This window comes from Chrysemys picta, chromosome 5 (genome assembly GCF_011386835.1).
Source record: "Chrysemys picta bellii isolate R12L10 chromosome 5, ASM1138683v2, whole genome shotgun sequence".
NCBI lineage: Eukaryota > Metazoa > Chordata > Testudines > Emydidae > Chrysemys > Chrysemys picta.
The window spans coordinates 2,999,293-3,022,312 of NC_088795.1; the positions used below are offsets into that span (position 1 = coordinate 2,999,293).

Consider the following 23,020-nt stretch of genomic DNA (forward strand, 5'->3'; position numbering starts at 1 on the left):
CGGCGAACAGCAGGAGTTTGCCTGGGAGTTCGCGTGGGGAGAGCGCACTGAGGCTTTCATCTGCAGGTTTCTCCGAGTAGTTCCTGCAACAGTTGAGGAAGCTCCTAAGAGGACGGTGATATGGAAGGTGAGCGATCAGCTGTTGTAACCTGCACAGGTTGTGCCATGTTTGTCTTTCTTCCGCAGGACAGAAGTGACTTTGTCTGCACAAAGTGCAAGCTGGTCTCCATATTGGAGGAGAAGGTTCGAGGGCTGGAGAAACAAGTATCGACTCTGCGTTGCATAAGGGAAAATGAAGATTTCCTGGACAGACGTCAGGAGATGCTTCTACGGCCACAATGTTCTGAAGGTTCAGAGCAGGCGCAGCAGGGACAGAAGGATTGTGAGGAGGTTTGGCAGCATGTGACCTCCAGAAGAAGAAAGAGGAGCGTCCATGCACCAGCAATGGAGATACAGGTGAGCAATCGTTTCCATGTTCTCTCTACAGGTGCTAATGCGGAGAGTGGACTAGATGGCCCATCTGAGGGAAGGGAGCAGAAGGAGACTCCACCGATTGGAAGGCAAAAGATGCACTGTCCTAGGGATGGGGGTTCCACGACCACCACTCCCAAGAGGAGGAGGAGGGTGGTGGTGGTCGGGGACTCCCTCCTCAGGGGGACTGAGTCATCTATCTGCCACCCTGACCGGGAAAACCGAGAGGTCTGCTGCTTGCCAGGAGCTAGGATACACGATGTGACGGAGAGACTGCCGAGACTCATCAAGCCCTCGGATCGCTACCCCTTCCTGCTTCTCCACGTGGGCACCAATGATACTGCCAAGAATGACCTTGAGCGGATCACTGCAGACTACGTGGCTCTGGGAAGAAGGATAAAGGAGTTTGAGGCGCAAGTGGTGTTCTCGTCCATCCTCCCTGTGCAAGGAAAAGGCCGGGGTAGAGACCGTCGAATCGTGGAAGTCAACGAATGGCTACGCAGGTGGTGTCGGAGAGAAGGCTTTGGATTCTTCGACCATGGGATGGTGTTCCAAGAAGGAGTGCTAGGCAGAGACGGGCTCCATCTAACGAAGAGAGGGAAGAGCATCTTCGCCAGCAGGCTGGCTAACCTAGTGAGGAGGGCTTTAAACTAGGTTCACCGGGGGAAGGAGACCAAAGCCCTGAGGTAAGTGGGGAAATGGGATCCTGGGAGGAAGCACAAGCAGGAGAGCGCAAGAGGGGAGGACTCCTGTCTCATGCTGAGAAAGAGGGACGATCATTGAGTTATCTTAAGTGCCTATACACAAATGCAAGAAGCCTGGGAAACAAGCAGGGAGAACTGGAAGTTCTGGCACAGTCAGGGAACTATGATGTGATTGGAATAACAGAGACTTGGTGGGATAACTCACATGACTGGAGTACTGTCATGGATGGATATAAACTGTTCAGGAAGGACAGGCAGGGCAGAAAAGGTGGGGGAGTTGCGTTGTATGTAAGAGAGGAGTATGACTGCTCAGAGCTCCGGTATGATACTGCAGAAAAACCTGAGAGTCTCTGGATAAAGTTGAGAAGTGGGAGCAACAAGGGTGATGTCGTGGTTGGAGTCTGCTATAGACCACCAGACCAGGGGGATGAGGTGGACGAGGCTTTCTTCTGGCAACTAGCAGTAGTTGCTAGATCGCAGGCCCTGGTTCTCATGGGAGACTTTAATCACCCTGATATCTGCTGGGAGAGCAATACAGCGGTGCACAGGCAATCCAGGAAATTTTTGGAAAGCGTAGGGGACAATTTCCTGGTGCAAGTGCTGGAGGAACCAACTAGGGGCAAAGCTTTTCTTGACCTGCTGCTCACAAACAGGGAAGAACTAGTAGGGGAAGCAAAAGTGGATGGGAACCTGGGAGGCAGTGACCATGAGATGGTCGAGTTCAGGATCCTGACACAAGGAAGAAAGGAGAGCAGCCGAATATCGACCCTAGACTTCAGAAAAGCAGACTTTGACTCCCTCAGGGAACAGATGGGCAGGATCCCCTGGGAGAATAACATGAAGGGCAAAGGGGTCCAGGAGAGCTGGCTGTATTTTAAAGAATCCTTATTGAGATTGCAGGAACAAACCATCCCGATGTGTAGAAAGAATAGTAAATATGGCAGGCGACCAGCTTGGCTAAACAGTGAAATCCTTGCTGATCTTAAACGCAAAAAAGAGGCTTATAAGAAGTGGAAGATTGGACAAATGACCAGGGAGGAGTATAAAAATATTGCTCAGGCGTGCAGGAGTGAAATCAGGAAGGCCAAATCACACTTGGAGTTGCAGTTAGCAAGAGATGTTAAGAGTAACAAGAAGGGTTTCTTCAGGTATGTTAGCAACAAGAAGAAAATCAAGGAAAGTGTGGGCCCCTTACTGAATGAGGGAGGCAACCTAGTGACCGAGGATGTGGAAAAAGCTAATGTACTCAATGATTTTTTTGCCTCTGTCTTCACGCACAAGGTCAGCTCCCAGATTGCTGCACTGGGCAGTACAGCATGGGGAGAAGGTGACCAGCCCTCTGTGGAGAAAGAAGTGGTTCGGGACTATTTAGAAAAACTGGACGTGCACAAGTCCATGGGGCCGGATGCGCTGCATCCGAGGGTGCTAAAGGAGTTGGCGGGTGAGATTGCAGAGCCATTAGCCATTATTTTTGAAAACTCATGGCGATCGGGGGAGGTCCCAGATGACTGGAAAAAGGCTAATGTAGTGCCCATCTTTAAAAAAGGGAAGAAGGAGGATCCGGGGAACTACAGGCCAGTCAGCCTCACCTCAGTCCCTGGAAAAATTATGGAGCAGGTCCTCAAGGAATCAATTATGAAACATTTAGAGGAAAGGAAAGTGATCAGGAACAGTCAGCATGGATTCACGAAGGGGAAGTCGTGCCTGACTAACCTAATTGCCTTCTATGATGAGATAACTGGCTCTGTGGATGAGGGGAAAGCAGTGGATGTGTTATTTCTTGACTTTAGCAAAGCTTTTGATACTGTCTCCCACAGTATTCTTGCCACCAAGTTAAAGAAGTATGGGCTGGATGAATGGACTGTAAGGTGGATAGAAAGCTGGCTAGATCGTCGGGCTCAACGGGTAGTGATCAATGGCTCCATGTCTAGTTGGCAGCCGGTTTCAAGTGGAGTGCCCCAAGGGTCGGTCCTGGGGCCGGTTTTGTTTAATATCTTTATTAATGATCTGGAGGATGGTGTGGACTGCACTCTCAGCAAGTTTGCAGATGACACTAAACTAGGAGGCGTGGTAGATACACTAGAGGGTAGGGATCGAATACAGAGGGACCTAGACAAATTAGAGGATTGGGCAGAAAAAAACCTGATGAGGTTCAACAAGGACAAGTGCAGAGTCCTGCACTTAGGACGGAAGAATCCCATGCACTGCTACAGACTAGGGACCGAATGGCTAGGTAGCAGTTCTGCTGAAAAGGACCTAGGGGTCACAGTGGACGAGAAGCTGGATATGAGTCAACAGTGTGCTCTTGTTGCCAAGAAGGCTAACGGCATTTTGGGCTGTATAAGTAGGGGCATTGCCAGCAGATCGAGGAACGTGATCGTTCCCCTTTATTCGACATTGGTGAGGCCTCATCTGGAATACTGTGTCCAGTTTTGGGCCCCACACTACAAGAAGGATGTGGAAAAATTGGAAAGAGTCCAGCGGAGGGCAACAAAAATGATTAGGGGTCTGGAGCACATGACTTATGAGGAGAGGCTGAGAGAACTGGGATTGTTTAGTCTCCAGAAGAGAAGAATGAGGGGGGATTTGATAGCAGCCTTCAACTACCTGAAGGGGAGTTCCAAAGAGGATGGAGCTCGGCTGTTCTCAGTGGTGGCAGAGGACAGAACAAGGAGCAATGGTCTCAAGTTGCGGTGGGGGAGGTCCAGGTTGGATATCAGGAAAAACTATTTCACTAGGAGGGTGGTGAAACACTGGAATGCGTTACCTAGGGAGGTGGCGGAGTCTCCTTCCTTGGAGGTTTTTAAGGCCCGGCTTGACAAAGCCCTGGCTGGGATGATTTAGCTGGGAATTGGTCCTGCTTTGAGCAGGGGGTTGGACTAGATGACCTCTTGAGGTCCCTTCCAACTCTGATATTCTATGATTCTATGATTCTATTCAAGTCAGCAGCAGATGATGAAATTCATCCTAGGATACTTAAACTAGTTGAAGCAATCTCGAAACCATTAGCAATCATCTTTGAGAACTCATGGAGGACAGGTGAGGTCCCAGAACACTGGAAAAGGACAAACATTGTGTGTATCTTTAAAACGGGAACAAACAGGACCTGGGGAATTATAGTCCAATCAACCTAACTTTGATATCTGGAAAATTACTAGAACAAATTATTCAACAATCAATGCCTAAGCACTAAAGCATAGGGTTATAAGGAATAGCCAGCATGTATTTGTCAAAAAACAAACCATGCCAAACCAACTGAATTTACTTCTTTGACAGGGTTGCTGGCCTAGTGGATAAGTGGGAAACAGTAGACATGATATATCTTGATTTTAGTAAAGCTTTTGACATTGTCTCGTATGACATTCTGATAAACAAACTACATAAGAACGGCCATACTGGGTCAGATCAGAGGTCCATCTAGCCCAGTATACTGTCTTCTGACAGTGGCCAATGACAGGTGCCCCAAAGGGAATGAACAGAACAGGTAATCATCAAGTGATCCATCCTGTCGCCCATTCCCAGCTTCTGGCTAACAGCCATTGATGGACCTATTCTCCATGAATTTATCTAGTTCTTTTTTGAAACCTGTTATAGTCTTGGCCTTCACAACATCCTCTGGCAAGGAGTTCCACAGGTTGACTGTGCATTGTGTGATGAAATCCTTCCTTTTGTTTGTTTTAAACCTGCTGCCTATTAATTTAATTTGGTGACCCCTAGTTCTTGTGTTATGAGAAGGAGTAAATAACCTTATTTATTTTCTCAACACCAGTAATGATTTTATAGACCTTTATCATATCCCCCCTTAGTCATCTTTTTGGGAACCCCAAACTGTGTGCTCTGGTGCATTGCCTAGCTTTATGACAGGGCATAGCAGGCACCTTCCACAAGAGCCCCAACAGTAAATCTACTAACACCAAACTGATAACAATCAGTGATGGTGATGCCTCATTATGGCAAGGAGGACTCATGGTGGTGTTCTGCTGGTGCATCTGCAGGGTGAGCTCTGCGTAGATTTATAGCAAAGTTACCCTTGTCATCCTGAAGTTCCACATCACTACCCTGTCCCACCTATTAGTGCTAGTTGACTGAGCCAGAAGTGGCACTCCACTAAGTAAATTTGCTCCAGTTATGTGCTCTACAGAAGTAACTGCTCAGTTTCATCTTCCTGCTCCTCCTCCTCCAATAGCTGTGTCATCATGGTCTCATAAGTCTTATGAAACTGCAGCCAACACCATCTGCCTGTATGACTCAAAATGCATAAGCATCATCCTGTTCATGAGTGACTGCCATGAGCACAACATTCAACACCGGGGTCAACTATGCTGCCTGACATCAGTTCGAAAATAATGCTGGCAAAATGAATGGATGCCAAGAAAAGAATCATTGGATTGTTAATCTGACCCAGAATGCTGAGCAGTTAATTTGAACTAACACAGAACTGAGTGCACATGATCAACCATGAAAATACCATAACGAAGTAGTGCGCACACACTTCAATTTGCTACAGTTAGGTCGTTGCACTTTAGAACAAACAGGCTACATCACTGTAACATCCCTGTGTAGACATGCCCAAGAGCAGGGCCCCACTGTGCTAGGTGCTATACAAACACATAAGACAGTGCCTGTCCCAATGAGGTTTCCTTAAAACCTGGTTATAATACAGTTGGGTCAAAATTGTATCAGATTTGAAACGTTGAGTGAAAAGTATGAAAAAGAAAAAGACAATTGACAGTAATGAAAATCCACAGGGAAGAAGTGGATTAGAAGTAGAATTGAGACAAATAGCTCAAAGGAAGTTGAAAATTCTAGAGCAGAAGGATTTTACAGATACCAGAATAGTCACAATAATTTACTACTCTGAGATCTGAAGATGCAGGATAAGAATGAGCAATTCTTCTGCTAGCCCTCATCCACCTGATACTCACACAGCAAGAAAATGCCTTGGGTCTGTCTGTTTAGTGAGGCCTGATAACCCTGTGCTGACCTATTCTCGAGAGACCTTATTCTCACAGCAGGGCCTCACTCTCCAAACTGATGCTTGGCAACACATTGTTACTAAAAGAGTCAACAGTTGCCAATATAAATAATGAGGGGAAAATGTAGCATTGCCAAAGAATGAAGCAGCACTTTCAAAAGACTGTTAGTCTAATTTTCTGTTCATATTTAGGTAGTTTGGAGGGCTCCTAGCACCAGAGTAGGGCATGCTAAATACACAATTTAAGTTATTTTCTTCAATCGTATTAACATCTTTTTTTAGGATACAAAATTACTTGATCATGCTTCACCCAAACTCACTCTGAAATAAAAGCTAAAACAAACACATGTCCCATGCTGTGGGGTATGGTGACTCAATGACAAACATTCTCTTTGTGTACGAAAGGTTTGTAGGTATTACCAGGTTGCTATCTCAATATTCACCAAGACTATTCATAGATTTTAAGGCCAGATGAACCATTATAATTTCTAGTCTTACCTATCTTGCCTGGTACAGCTAACTAAATATCACTACTTCTTGTTTCTCCTATCATCCCCCTCAGTAAATTGTAAGAACTTAAATATACCTCGAACAGACATTTCATAATTATTTAAAAATGATTGAGAAAATAAAGAAGACGGTACATTTCAGGTGTCTGAAAACAAGTTCTTAGGATACAGGATATTATGTGAAAGCCTGGACGAAGGATCCCTTTATCCATCTCTAAAACATATATAAAGCACTTTAATTACTGTCAGAGTACAGACACCTAATGACATGACTGCTGTTTAACAATTCAAAACAAGAGTACCGGTGAGGTTAAGAGAAAAAAGAAAATTAATTTATTAATTGCTTATAGAGTACATCTACACTTCCAGCAGCATGTAGAATACAGACACTGTATGCCCAGCCAGCATGGGTATAAATAACAGTGTAAACAGTAAAAACAACGAGGAGTCCTTCTGGCATCTTAGTGACTAACAAATTTATCTGGGCATAAGCTTTCGTGGACTACAGCCCACTTCATCGGATGCATGGAGTGGAAAATACAGTAGGCAGGTATAAATACACAGCACATGAAAAGATGGGAGTTGCCTTACCAAGTGGGGCGTCAGTGCTAATGAGCCAATTCAATTAAGGTGGAAGTGGTCTATTCTCAACAGTTGATAAGAAGGGGTGAATACCAAGGGATGAAAAAATCACTTTTGTAGTGCTAATGAGGCCAATGTAATCAAGGTGACCCATTTCAAACAGTTGACAAGAAGGTGAGAGTATCAGCAGAGGGAAATTAGTTTTTGTAGTGATCCATGCACTCCCAGTCTTTATTCAGGCCTAATTTGATGGTGTCCAGTTCGCAAATTAATTCCAGTTCTGAAGCTTTTCATTGGAGTCTGTTTTTGAAGGTTTTTTGTTGAAGAATTGCCACTTTTAAGTCTGTTATTGAGTGTTCAGGGAGACTGAAGTGTTCTCCTACTGGTTTTTGAATGTTATAAACAGTGAGGCATGGCTTAGATGGGAAGAGTGGCCTACACACCTGAACCCCCAGAGTATATATCCTTCACAGGCTCTCTACGTGCACAAGCAGCGTCTCCAACGTTTACATGGCTAATTTTAGCAACATAGTGTCCCACTGCTTCTCTACTGCCAGGGCCTTTTCCTGGTGTCTCTGCCTTTCACTGCGGCGCATAGCTACACACTGCAGTGACCAGTCTGGACAGAGCCTGCTTTTCACTGAGGCATGTATTCAACACATAGAAATAGCCACAGTGATATAGGGAGATCTCTAACTGACACCTAACTGCTGCAGGAAGCCACGTTAGCAAGGCAGAGCTAAAAGCTAAAAATGCCCGGGGATGACATTATGGGGCACTGTGTTGCTGTTTCAAATGAGAAACAAAACAGAAGTTCTGACCCCATGAGGCTTCCACAGCACTCTTCAGAGGAGCAGATGTGTTCACCTGCATGGCCAGCCCAGAGCATTCCCTCTGAGGGGTCCACTGGAAGAGTTATTGATAACATTTTGCCCTAAGATATGTGCAGAGTCGCAGCCTGTCCACTGCAGCTGTATAGCATCACATCAGTTGCTACTTTTCACCCAGAGATAGCTGCATATCTGTGTGGATGAATTAATTCACGTGTTTCAGGCCTTGTCTACAAAAAAACTTCCCCAGTTCGACTAAAGGTGAGCCTTAAACCAAGTCACTTAAGCAGTGCATTGGCACTGGTAAAGAATGTTGTGTTGGCACCAGATGAGTCATAGGTGCTGGGAATGGTAAGGTGCTGGCGCCAAGGTCAGAGCTGGGTTTCCAGCCCCCAACTGGGCTTTCATGTAATATGTAGGGCCACTTGCGCAGCTGAAGAGGGCCCTGAATTATATCCTTCCAAAACATCTGGATTTGAGGTGAGGGAAGCACCTGAGGTCAAGTCAGCCGATCCTCCAAGTTCATCTCCAAAGGGATGCTTTGAAGATGCTTTGAGACAGTTCCAAACCAGGACCAGAGGAGTAGGTGTGGGGTGCAGAGTCAAGCAACAAAAAAGCATGCAGAGGCTTATATAGTAGCCTTGACAGTGCATCCCACTCAGAAAAAGACTGAAGGTGGTATGAGAATCCAAACTGCTGAGGAGCCCAAGTTAGTCAGTACTGGGATGTTAGCAGCTGCACTTGTGACACCGCTCTAGAACCACAGCCCTCACCCAACGCATAACCCTTGCATAAACATTAGAACATCCTAGACAATTAATAACCATAACTGTTTCACAGTTACTAACTACCCACGGTGTGCCTGACACAAAAGCATAGAAGATTCCCCCATCAACAGGCATAGGATAAGGTTGATATTCTGCAGAATGACAGATTCCTGCCATGCTTTCTCAAGAGAGGATCATCAGGCAACAGGCTGGTCAGAAATTCCTGCATGACACGAGACTGCCTGAATCCAGACAGAGCTGTAATACAACCAAAGCGGGATTGGAGCTTCCCACCTTCCCAATAACCCTTCCCCATCACAGAAGATTACAGTAATATAAACTAAAGAGATGCCCAGATGTTGGCATGCACGAGATAACAAAGTCAGGCAATAAAGTACATTCCTGTGCGTAGCTAGGTCAATGTACTAATGTCCTTTTAATTTGTTTTCCCCCTTTCAAGTGTAATAATATTTGTCAATCATTGAACATTTGTTACCAATCTAAAATTTTATTGGACTACAAATCTCAGTCCATAATTACAAAAAAAACACTATTAAGCCGGTAACTTTTTTTTGTTTCTGTTTGAAATATAGTAGTTGTAGAGTATGGTCACTTAATTTTATCAGAACAGCAATCTTCCAGGAGCCAGTAATACATCAGAAAAGAGCAAACTGACAATATCAGCTGAATTTTAAAAGATTATTCATATAAAGGCAAAAATCCCAACAAATACAGAACATTAGTGTTTCACTAGCCATGACCCTGTTTCAATTCATAGAATATCAGGGTTGGAAGGGACCATAGGAGATCATCTAGTCCAACCCCCTGCTCAAATCAGGACCAATCCCCAACTAAATCATCCTAGCCAGGACTTTGTCAAGCCGGGCCTTAAAAACCTCTAAGGAAGGAGATTCTATCACCTCCCTAGGTAATGCATTCCAGTGCTTCACCACCCTCCTAGTGAAAAAGTTTTTCCTAATATCCAACCTAAACCCTCCCCCACTGCAACTTGAGACCATTGCTCCTTGTTCTGTCATCTGGTACCACTGAGAACAGTCTAGATCCATCCTCTTTGGAACCCCCTTTCAGGTAGTTGAAAGCAGCTATCAAATCCCCCCTCACTCTTCTCTTCTGCAGACTAAACCAGTGCTTCTCAAAGTCAGGCCGCCGATTGTTCAGGGAAAGCCCCTGGCGGTCCGGGCCAGTTTGTTTACCTGCTGCATCCGCAGGTTTGGCCGATCGCGGCTCCCACTGGCTGTGGTTCGCTGCTCCAGGCCAATGGGGGCTGTGGAAGCGGCGTGGGCCGAGGGATGTGCCGGCAACCACTTCCTGGGAGCCGGGATCAGCCGAACCTGTGGATGCGTCAGGTAAACAAACTGGCCCGGACCACCAGGGGCTTTCCCTGAACAAACGGCAGACCGGCTTTGAGAAGCACTGGACTAAACAATCCCAGTTCCCTCAGCCTCTCCTCATAAATCATGTGCTCCAGCCCCCTAATTGATGAAGTGACATAGTTAAAATACTAGAAATACCGAAGAAGTGAATGCCGATATTGCTTGTTTTTAAAGAGTGAGTTAAGTAACTTATTTTATGAGTTTCCAAACTGCTTTATTAAAAGTTGATACACTTGAGGGGTAAATTGACAAACATTACCACTTGTTTCAAAATGATTGAAAAGTAACAAAAATTTAGGGTCTGCTTCTAATATAAATTACACCATGGCTCCTTTCATTTCACTAATTAACGGAATATAAAAAGCCACTTCAGATTTCCAATAATGTACACAAGAGTAGAATCTGGTCATTAATGTTTGTCCCTCGTTTCAAAATGTCTTTGCCAAAAATGTATTTGCCAAAAACGTCAAGTCTGTGCTTAAAATAAGTGATATCAAGTTGCAATTGTCCTTTACTTATTAAACCTATAGTATAATCTGTAACTAGGCTGGGCCTCATTGGACTGGTTGCCACACAATAAATAGGTAAATAAAGGGATTGCAACTAGATCTAGGGAGATGCCAATGTTTGATGAAAATGTTTGCTGGGCTCAGCTTGATTTCATCATAAAAACCTTTACCACAATGATCCATCATGTAAAAAAAAAAGTTATTTACCAAAATGTTTCCAAAAAGAGAGGACACTTTGTTTAGTACCTGAAAAATCAAATATATAATTAACATTTTGTACAAAAGTCTGGCAGAACATGAAGTCATATATGAACACGTGTTCATTATTTTTACTAGCTACGTAAGTTATTTAAGAGGTAAGTACATTCGCTGTAATCAGATATTTTTAGAATGGTAAAACTGAAAAGCTTCATAAAAGAATAATGTAAATTGACAAAAGGACCAATGAAATTATATAAGGTAAAAATAAATGATTACTTACCAAAACTGATAAAAATCATCTTACGGTTTAATGTCTAAAGTACCCATAATGACACACACGCATGATCTTTAAAACAAAGATGCTCTACTCCTGCACACTAAAAAGGAAAAGCCCTGAGATCAGATTGATTCTTATCTCTATTACATACATTTTAAAAACAATCTGTATTTATTTTCAGGTTTATATTGGCTTAGTATGAAGATAATTCATCAAGAGTGGAAAAAAATTCCGCATCAGCTAGACAGTGATCATCTCTGACAAAGAAAGACTAATTATGAATTCAGAGAATATAGAATATCATAGACTATCAGGGTTGGAAGGGACCTCAGGAGGTCATCTAGTCCAACCCCCTGCTCAAAGCAGGACCAATTCCCAACTAAATCATTCCAGACAGGGCTTTGTCAAGCCTGACCTAAAAAACATCTAAGGAACGAGATTCCACCACCTCCCTAGGTAACCCATTCCAGTGCTTCACCACCCTCAACCCTTCAATTAAGCACCAGCAGCTTGTTTTCTGCAAGTCTTGATTAAGGAGAATAAGCTATTGTGATGGGGCAAGGCCAGATGGCTACAGTAAAGTAGTGAGGAACAGGTATGTTAGCCCCAGGCTAAACACATCCCTGGTACCATGGTAACCTAATGTCAGTTGCTCCAGGTTAATCAAGACACCTGGGGCCAATTAAGATCCTTCTAGAAGGTAGTGGAGATAGCTAGATTGATTGGGACACCTGAAGCCAATCAAGGGCTGGCTGGAACTAGTTAAAAGCCTCCCAGTTAGTCAGTGCGGTGTGGGTGTCAGGAACTATAGGAGGGAGCTGTGCTGTTGGAGGAACGAAGTAGTACGAATCCATATCAGGTGCAAGGAAGGAGGCCCTGAGGTAATTGTGAAGAAGATATTGAGTGGGGGCTGCTGTGGGGAAGTAGCCCAGGGAATTGTACACGTCCTATTTCCAAAAAGTCAGCTTCCATAGCTGCTAATTTTAGGGTCCCTGGGCTGGAGCCCAGAGTACAGGGCGGGTCTGGGCTCCTTCCCCCCTCCCTGATTAATCACTGATACTGGGAGACAACAGAGACTGTGCGAGGGAGGGTTGTTTCTCCTTACCTCCCTTGCTGGCTTATGATGAAAATGGCTCAGTAGACTGTAACCCTTGCCTTTAGAGAGAGAAGGCCTATGTGGAGAGTCACAGTGAGCCTCTGAGGCTAGCAAAATCTGTCAGGAAACGCAGGACCCATGGAGTCAAAGACAGAACTTTGTCACAACTGGTGTCAGGAGTGGGATCATTCCTCACAGCGTGGCGGAAGAAAGAGGTTAAAAAAAGAGTACTGGGGTTTTGGATTTGTTTTTGGTTCTTTTTTTTGGTTTGGTTTGTATCACAATGGAGGAGGTGGTAAGAACTCTGGCACAAGCCACTGCAGCCTAGCAGGCGGCCACCCGGGTTCAGGCAATGGCGCAACAGGAGTCTATGCGGCTACAGCAAGAAACCAATCAATTATTAATGGGCCAGGCAACCCAAGATTGTGCCCTCTCGTGAGAGATAGTGGACCAGCTGAAGATCCTCACCACCCAGACCCGGGGGTCAGATGGGACGCGAACCTTGAGGGCCACTGGTTGTCTGCCAAATATGACATGAGAAGATGACGTAGAGCAGGGGTCGGCAACGTTTGGCACGCGGCTCGCCAGGGTAAGCACTCTAGCAGGCCAGGCCAGTTTATTTACCTGCTGACGCGGCAGGTTCGGCTGATCGCAGCCCTCACTGGCCGCGGTTTGACGTCCCGGGCCAATGGGGGCGGCGGGAAGCCACGGCCAGCACATCCCTCGGCCCGCGCCACTTCCCGCCACTCCCATTGGCCTGGGACGGCGAACTGCGGCGAGTGGGGGCCACGATCGGCCGAACCTGCGGCGTCAGCAAGTAAATAAACTGGCCCGGCCCGCTAGGGTGCTTACCCTGGCGAGCCGCGTGCCGAACGTTGCCAACCCCTGACGTAGCGGCATATCTCCTCTCATTCGAAAGGACTGCTCAGCGTGATACATGGCCCCAGGAGCAGTGGGCCAGCATTCTCGCCCCTTTTTTGTGCGGAGAGGCCCAGAAGGCCCACTTTGACTTGCCTGCTACGGACGCCACTGACTATACCCGACTGAAGGCAGAGATCCTAGCACGATCAGGGGTGACGGCCGCAGTACAGGCCCAGAGATTCATGGAGTGGAAGTACCAGGAGAACAAACCCCCGAGGTCCCAGCTATTCGACCTCATACACCTCGCGCGGAAATGGTTACAGCCCGAAGTGTGCAGCCCGGAGATTTTGGAAACCCTGGTCATGGATCATTACATGCGAGGACTGCCACCAGATCTCCGCAAATGGGTAGGCCAGAACGATCCATCCACCTATGATGAGATGATCACGCTGGTAGAAAGACGCATGACAGCCAGGGAATTGACCCGACTACCCAAGGAAGGCCCCTTTCTAAGCAAGCACCCGACCCCAACCCTGGAAGGTGGGACAGCCAAACCCCTGGGGAGTCCTAGGTGGAGGAAGAGGGGGGGGGGGGCTGAAAACCAGCGGGGACCCCAGAAGGAAGGGATTGGCCTGAGTGGGGGGAACCCTGGGACTAAACCCCCTAACCTCTGTGATAGGGGAGTGATTAGAAACAATTATAGATGTTATGCATGTGGGGAGTGGGGACACATAGCAGCACAGTGTCCCAGCACTGAGGACCCTATGCAATGCAACCTGGGGGATTGGGAGATCCCATGCTCTCTTATCCACCTTGCAGGCGTCACATTAGCCCCGCATAACTACACCAGGCCGGTGAAGATAAATGGAGCAGAGACTACAGCGCTTGTGGACTCGGGGAGTGCTATCACCCTTATACTGGGTAAGCTGGTAAAAAGTAGCCAGCTGCTACAAGCCAAACGTGTAGCAGTGACGTGTGTGCATGGGGCCGTGAGCCATTACCCCACCATCCCAGTGGAGATAGAGGTTCAGGGGAACCCCATTGAGGTGACAGTGGGCGTAGTTCCTAAACTCCCATATCCTGTAGTCATTGGGAGGGACTATCCAGGGTTTGATAATTTACTCCCCCCGGAGAGGCTGGAGGGAAGTGGGGACCCTGATGGCAGCGACTCATCATTGGGGGAATGTCAACCCCCAATGTTCGCTGAGATTTCTCAGGATCTATTCTCAGCTCCCCAAAAGGCCCGGAAGACCAAAAAAGAGGAAGGCTGCGAAGGCCTTGAGAACCCGGATCCTGACCCAGGGCCAGAAGACCGCCCTAGTAAGCAGAGGGACATGAGCTGCCATCAGAGAAACTACCACCACGGTAGGTGAACCAGAGGCTGGCCCCAGCCATGACGGCGGTGAGCCGTTGGAAGAAGCAGAAGCCGGCCCCTGGGAGCTCAGGCAGGTTAGTCCCGGGAGAGAGACTTTCGGGTGGGACCAGGCAGAGGACCCTAGATATGATAACGTCAGGAAAGAGGTGGCTGAGATAGATGGGTACCAGTGGAGGGGAAGATCCAGGGTCCAGGACCTTACTTTATAGTGAAAAAAGATCTCCTGTACCGCATGGTGCAAATGCAGGAGCAGGAGATGCATCAACTTCTGGTGCCACGAAAACACCAAAAAGCCATATTGAGCCTCGCCCACAGTCACCTGTTTGGAGGACACCTAGGTGTAGAGAAAACCCAGGCAAGGATCCTGCGGAGGTTCTTCTGGTCAGGAGTACATGAAGATGTCCGGCGATACTGCATCTCTTGTCCAGAGTGTCTGCTACATAGCCCTCGCCTGCACTTGCGGGCCCCTTTGATACCTCTTCCAATAATAGAGGTACCATTTGAACGCATAGCCATGGATCTGATTGGGCCCCTAGAGAAGACAGCTAGGGGCCACCAACATGTGCTGGTTGTACTAGACTATGCAACCCGATACCCAGAAGCCATCCTCCTATGCAACACGGCTTCCAAGACGCTAGCTAAGGAGCTAGTATAGATCTTTTCCCCGGTTGGGCTACCCAAGGAGATACTGACTGATCAAGGGACACCTTTCGTGTCCAAGTTGATGAAAGATCTCTGTTCATTGCTCCATGTACAAGCCCTACAGACCTCTGTATACCACCCACAAACAGACGGCCTTGTGGAAAGGTCAATAGGACCCTCAAGGCCATGATCAGGAAAGTGGTGAGCTGGGATGGCAAAGATTGGGATACCCTATTGCCTTACCTCATGTTCGCCATCAGGGAGGTTCCACAAGCCTCCACAGGTTTCTCTCCGTTCGAACTACTCTACGGGCGCCACCCCCGGGGCATATTGGATATAGCCAGAGACGCCTGGAAGAGGAGCCAAATCCCAGAAGGAACATAGTGGAGCATGTACTGCAGATGAGGGATCGGATAGCCCGAGTTACGCCCATTGTACGGGAACACTTGGAGAAGGCACAGGAGACCCAACGAACCCATTATAACCACCAAGCAAAGCTTCGGCGGTTCCAACCAGGGAATCGAGCGATGGTCCTGGTGCCCACAGCAGAAAGTAAGCTGTTGGCCCAGTGGCAGGGACCCTACAAAGTGATCAAAGCCATGAGAGAGGTAAACTATAAGATGCGGCAGCCAGGCCACAGGAAACCGGAGCAAATTTACCACATCAATCTTCTAAAGCCTTGGCATGATCGAGAGGCGTGCTTAGTCACCCAGGAGACCCTTCCCCAGGAGGAGAACTTACATGAGCAAGTGAGGATATCACCCGACTTGACGCCGATCCAAAAGATTGAGGCAGCTGACATGATTAATCGCAACTGAGATGTGTTCTCTACAAAACTGGGGTGAACGACTGAGACCTATCACCATATCCGCACGATCCCAGGAGCCAAGGTAACATTGAGACCCTACCGAATCCCAGCAGCCAAAAGAGAAGAAATCAAGGCCGAAGTAAAGAAAATGTTAGAATTAGGGGTTATTGAAGAATCTTACAGTCAGTGGTGCAGTCCAATTGTTCTAGTGCCTAAACCTGACGGCACCATGGGATTCTGTAATGACTTTCGCCGACTGAATGAAGTATCCCAATTCGATGCATATCCCATACCACGCATCGACGAACTGGTTGACCGACTGGGTAGTGCCCGATTCCTGACTACATTGGATCTTACAAAAGGGTATTGGCAGATTCCCCTGACCAAAGAAGCTAAAGAAAAGACACCGTCCTCCCTTTTGGGCTACATGGGGCCCCGGCCACATTCCAGCGCCTCATGGATAAGCTGCTGCGCCCCCATACTAGTTATGCAGCTGCATACTTAGATGATTTCATCATCCATACGCCAGACTGGGGGATCCCCTTGGAGAAAGTTGAGGCAGTACTGCGCACCTTAAGGTGGGCTGGCCTCACTGCTAATCCTGCTAAATGTGCCATAGGGCTAGCAGAGGCTAGGTACCTCGGATATATTGTAGGGAGGGGCATAGTGAAGCCCCAAACGAATAAGCTAGAGGTGAATGAAAACTGGCCCCGGCTGACCCGAAAGCAGGTCCGTGTGTTCCTAGGCGTGATAGGCTACTACCAATGTTTTATTCCCCATTTCACCACTATAGCAAGTCCCCTAACAGACCTGGTGAAGGCCCGAGGTCCAGACATGGTGAAGTGGACCGATGCAGCAGAGAGGGCATTCATAGACCTTCGGACGGCCCTCTGTAATGACCCCATACTCATAGCCCCAGACTTTAACAAGGAATTTATCTTACAAACAGATGCTTCCGAGGTGGGGTTGGGGGCAGTTCTGTCGCAAATGGTGGGAGAAGAGGAACACCCGATCCTCTACCTAAACAGAAAGCTTCTCCCAAGAGAATAGAAATATGCAGTAGTTGAGAAAGAATGTCTTACTGTCAAATGGGCTATGGAGACACTGCGCGATTACCTCTTAGGCTGGCGATTTACTCTTGTGATGGACCATGCACCCCTCCAGTGGATGCAGTGGAATAAGGAAAAGAAAGCAAGGGTCACCAGGTGGTTCTTATCCCTCCAACCGTTCCAGTTCCGCATACGGCACAGGGTTGGATGCCACCATGGCAACGCTGATGGCCTGTCACAGGCACACTGCCTGGCATCCCAAGTTGCCCAACTCTACGGTGTTGAGGGGGAGGATATGTGATGGGGCAAGGCCAGATGGCTACAGTAAAGTAGTGAGGAACAGGTATGTTAGCCCCAGGCTAAACAAATCCCTGGTACCATGGTAACCAAATGTCAGTAGCTCCAGGTTAATCAAGACACCTGGGGCCAATTAAGATCCTTCTAGAAGGTAGTGGAGATAGCTAGATTGATTGGGACACCTGAAGCCAATCAAGGACTGGCTGGAACTAGTTAAAAGCCTCCCAGTTAGTCAATGTGAGGTGGGTGTCAGGAGCTATAGGAGGGAGCTGTGCTGTTGGAGGAACTAAGTACTATGAATCCATATCAGGTGCAAGGAAGGAGGCCCTGAGGTAATTGTGAAGAAGATATTGAGTTGGGGGGGGGGGGCTGTTGTGGGGAAGTAGCCCAGGGAATTGTACTCATCCTATTTCCAAAAAGTCAGCTTCCATAGCTGCTAATTTTAGGGTCCCTGGGCTGCAGCCCGGAGTAGAGAGCGGGTCCGGGCTCCTCCCTCCCCTCCCTGATTAATCACTGATACTGGGAGACAACAGAGACTGTACAAGGGAGGGTTGTTTCTCCTCACCTCCCTTGCTGGCTGATGAAAATGGCTCAGTAGACGTGACCCTTGCCTCTAGAGAGAGAAGGGCTACATGGAGGGTCACAGTGAGCCTCTGAGGCTAGCAAGATCTGTCAGGAAACGCTGGACCCACGGAGTCAAGGACAGAACTTTGTCACACTAGGAATATAGATGGCAGATAAGTATTTTTGCCAGAGAGAGAACAAACTACCTGAATGCTCCTTTCTCTGACTTTTTTGACTCTGGAATGACAAAAATTGAATTGTTTTGATTTTCAGGACAAAAAATTATAATTTCAAGTCAATTAATATTCAAGTGCAGAGCCACTACCGAGCCAAACAAACAGAAGAAAGCCTTGGCCTAATTAAAACATACATTTAAGTATCAGTGGAAAATGGAGTTGTATTATCAGCAAGGCCCCAAATGGAATGAAGTTTAATTTTACACTAACAGATTTTGACATCATAGAATATTAGGGTTTGAAGAGACCTCAGGAGGTCATCTAGTCCAACCCCCTGCTCAAAGCAGGACCAATCCCCAACTGAATCATCCCAGCCAGGGCTTTGTCAAGCTGGGCCTTAAAAACCTCGAAGGTTGGAGATTCCACCACCTCCCTAGGTAACCCATTCCAGTGCTTCACCATCCTCCTAGTGAATAGTGTTTCCTAATATCCAACATAGACCTCCCCGACTGCAACTTGAGACCATTGCTTCTTGTTCTATCATCTGCCACCACTGAGAACAGCCTAGCTCCATCCTCTTTGGAAACCCCCTTCAAGTAGTTGAAGGCTGCTATCAAAACCCCACCTCACTCGTCTCTTCTGCAGACTAAATAACCCCAGTTCCCTCCACCTCTCCTCGTAAGTCATGTGCCCCAGCCTCCTAATCATTTTTGTTACCCTCCACTGGACTCTCTCCAATTTGTCCACAACCCCTCTGTAGTGGGGGGGACCAAAACTGGACACAAGACTCCAGGTGTGGCCTCACCAGTGCCAAATAGAGGGGAATAATCACTTCCCTCGATCTGCTGGCAATGCTTCTACTAATACAGCACAACATGACGTTGGCCTTCTTGGCAACAAGGGCAAGCTTCTGACTCAGATCCAGCTTCTCGTCCACTGTAATCCCCAGGTCCTTTTCTGCAGAACTGCTGCTTAGCCAGTCAGTCCCCAGCCTGTAGCAGTGCATGGGATTCTTCCGTCCTAAGTGCAGGACTCTGCACTTGTCCTTGTTGAACCCCATCAGATTTCTTTTGGCCCAATCCTCCAATTTGTCTAGGTCACTCTGGACCCTATTCCTACCCTCCACCATATCTACCTCTCTCCCCATCTTAGTGTCATCTGTGAACTTGCTGAGGGTGCAATTCATCCCATCATGCAGATCATTAATAAAGATGTTGAACAAAACCAGCCCCAGGACCAACCTCTGGGGCACTTGGCTTGATACCAGCTGCCAACTAGACATCGAGCCATTGATCACTACCCATTGAGCCTGACAATCTAGCCAGCCTTCTATCCACCTTATAGTCCATTCAGCCAATTCATTCTTCTTTAACTTGCTTGCAAGAATACTGTGGGACCTCCCACGATCGCCACAAATTTTCAAAGATAATGGCCAATGGCTCGGCAATCACATCAGCCAACTCCCTCAGCACCCTTGGATGCATTAGATCTGGACCCGTGGACTTGTGCATGTCCAGCTTTTCTAAATAGTCCTTAATCTGTTCTTTCACCACTGAAGGCTGCTCACCTTCTCCCCATGCTGTGTTGCCCAGTGCAGCAGTCTGGGAGCTGACCTAGTCTGTGAAGACCGAGGCAAAAAAAGCATTGAGTACTTCAACTTTTTCCACATCATCTGTCACTATGTTGCCTCCCCCATTTAGTAAGGGTCCCACACTTTCCTTGACCTTCTTCTTGTTGCTAACATACCTGTAGAAACCCTTCTTATTACCCTTCATATCCCTTGCTAGCTACAACTCCAATTGTGCTTTGGCCTTCCTGATTACACCCCTGCACGCTCTAGCAATATTTTTATACTCCTCCCTAGTCATCTGTCCAAATTTCCACTTCTTGTAAGCTTCCTTTTTGAATTTAAGCTCACCGAAGATTTCATTGTTAAGCCAAGCTGGTCGCCTGCCGTATTTGCTATTCTTTCTTAAAATACATCAAGGTTGACATTTTCACGACTGTTTGGTATGGTTCATTACATAAATGCAGTTGGTATTTCTTTGGCCATACAGTTTTTACAGAATATCCAAGTGACACTACAAGTATACCAAGCCATACTCTACATTATGTTCAATATTGTAAGTATTTTTACTTCACCCTTTCTTTAGAGTCCTGGTGACTGATATGGATTAAACAGTTACACTTAATTTGATTTGGAATGAGAAGAGAAGAAATAAGTGGACCAACCCATTACCTAGAAGAACATGAAATTCTGAACACTAAAACCTTTTTACAGACAGATTATATGTACATTAAAAAAATCAATTAATCCCAATAGCTGGATGAAAACTTTTTATTCAATACAGTTTTTTGCCACCCAATGCTACTCAATTATTTAAGAGACAGAAACTGACTACTGTATTCCTTAAAAGACCCTCCCCTCTCCAATGCTTTTAAATCAATTAAAACAGTAAAGAATGCCCCCACCTTTCCTATCTTACATAAAAAGAGGAGGCTGTCTGCGGCTATCAAATGTGCACAGTAGGTAAAGCCAGTCTGGTCAGGGTACTGTACAGTTCTTCTGGAAGTGCATTGTATATATGCAAAGGGTAATCAAGATGCTAAAAGCTATTGCAGTACATTTGTTTTTTAAACATTTCTACAACCATCCTCTTTCTTACGAGCTGGGGGAGGGAGAGGGCACACTGGCTAACCACACTTTGTATTTTTCAATTAACAATTCTACACACACACAAAAAGAAATCTCAACATCCTGCCAGCATACTATACATTGACCTTGTATGAAAAGGTGCCAAGATGACTTACAAAAATATTATCAGCATGAAAAGTGCTGTAGCACAAGTTTTAATTAACAGAGTTCATATGCTCCCCCATTTATTTTAACAGAGATAGTTGTTTAAGGTGCTTTTAGATTTTGCATTGCAGAACTGGTTCATTGAAATGGCCACGTGATAAGATGTATTAACAATTCCTAATTTAAGTCTTCAATATTGGTCCATAATGCAGCATGTTTCGACACCTAGTTTCTAAAACGGGGCATCTGCGGACCAGGGGCTCCCTCTACTGGGGCAGAGGATGATACACTCATTAGCTGCCCACCATGCATTCTCTCATTCACACGCAGCTCGCATCCATCCTGAAGCATACGTATAGCTATCCGTGCAATGTTCTTAGAGTCATCAAGTCCGCTATGAGGACGCCCATCATAGTTCATTCCCAGCTTTTCAAGCATGATTGTTAGCTTGGTCTGGTTTCTGGGAACCTGACAAAGAAAATGAACCACGTTAAAGAAATCAGACAAAAAAATCTCAGCATAAAACATTCTACATTATCCTGCATAAGTTCTCATACTGCTGTGGGTCTAGGACTACCTAGCACTGCTGTGCCACTTTTGATTCATATCTCAAAGCACTCTGCACACAATCAAACCTCAGAATATCTCTGTGACGTAGCAAAGGACTATCCACCTTTTATGGATGAGGATACAGACACACAGAGATAAGAGTCTTGTCTAAATTAGAGAAAATTTTTGCAAAAGTTTCCCACCACTGCCAACTCTAGTTCAGTTTTGCCAGTGCTGGCAACAGTAGGAGCCATGAGCAGACAGACTGCCACCAGTATTATCTGACACTGCTCAGAGCAGCAGTTTACTGACATGGAGCATTCTCAAAAATGCCCAAGGGAGTTAGAAGCACCATGAGGGAAGATTTTCAAAACACTGGTGACTCATCTACACTTGGGTGATCAGTAATGTTAGTGACCAGTGTTAGCAATGGTGAGAAATTTTTGCAAAGATTTCCCTAGTGTAGTCAAAGCTTAAGTGACTTGTCCAAGGCACAGGGCACACCAGCACCAGAACTCAGATGACCCTGAGTCCTGATTCTGAGTCCTTCACTTGTCTAATTATAAGATGACACTGCTGCAGTGGAAATACATAATATATGCCACAGGACTCTCTGATAATATTCTTAATTTTCTTTAAAATGTGAAATTTGGTCTTTAAAAAAATTCCTGCAAAGTACAGGGCACTGGAAGATAGATGCCCTTCCACTTAGCACCAGCATTATCAGTGTTCTGTGTATTTGCCAAAACCTGACAACAAACAACTCTGATAGTGACAATTACACAGATAAGTGCCTGGAAGGGGAAAAAAAAAATCATACATGCAAGTTGTGGGATATTTCACAATGATGTATTACTATGCACAGTTCAATTAAAAAGGTAAAATTCGAGATCCAATTGTCTCCCAGAAAATTAAAGTAAGTCACGCATTACACTTTTAACATAACATTAATTATAACATCTCTACTACCTTCTACTATTTTAGATACATTCAAGAGGAGTTTGGAAGAGGTTATCAAAAAGTTTGAAATGATCTTCAACACTGCAGCCTCTTTGGATAAGAAACTGCGTGGAAATGTAGAGGAAATGATGAATTAATTCCAAAATTGATTTACAGTGGCTTTTACGTAATCCAGTAGTTTCACTGCCATGATGGAATCAGATGGTAAGCCAGGCCCTATTCTGATTTGAATAGCCTAACCAGGCTGCTAAACTCAGAGCTCATTAGAGCCTCAAAGGATCAAGTATAGCAGCTTAAGCCCCATCAGGATAAAAAGCAGCAGCATGGTCTAGTAGTAAATGAGTTAAGTATTCCTGATTTTAATCCTAGCTCCGCATGATCTGTTGCGACTTTAGGCAAGTCTTGCAATCTCTCTTTCCTCCCCATGCCCCCTGTAATACTGTGTCTCAGAAAATGGGGATAATGCTGTTTACCTACTATAATTCACATAGGAATTGTGAGAGTAGCTCTTTGTAGTGTACAGTTTTTGAAGACGTAAAGCAGTAATTGGTACAATAATGCTAAACATGATCACATCTGGGTGAACTAGTTCCAGCGTGGTAGAGCTACACAGCTCCAGGAGCA

General features: G+C 46.1%; 1 protein-coding gene across 1 annotated transcript in view; it reads right to left on the bottom strand.

The window, feature by feature from the left end:
• Positions 1-20,409: 20,409 nt before the first annotated feature.
• Positions 20,410-23,020, bottom strand: part of ERI1 (exoribonuclease 1) — a 28,014-nt gene continuing 25,403 nt past the window's right edge. The window contains exon 7 of the mRNA XM_065597442.1: positions 20,410-21,355. Within this exon, the coding sequence (XP_065453514.1) occupies positions 21,113-21,355 (243 nt within the window). The 3' untranslated portion in view covers positions 20,410-21,112. The remainder of the gene's footprint in view (positions 21,356-23,020) is intronic.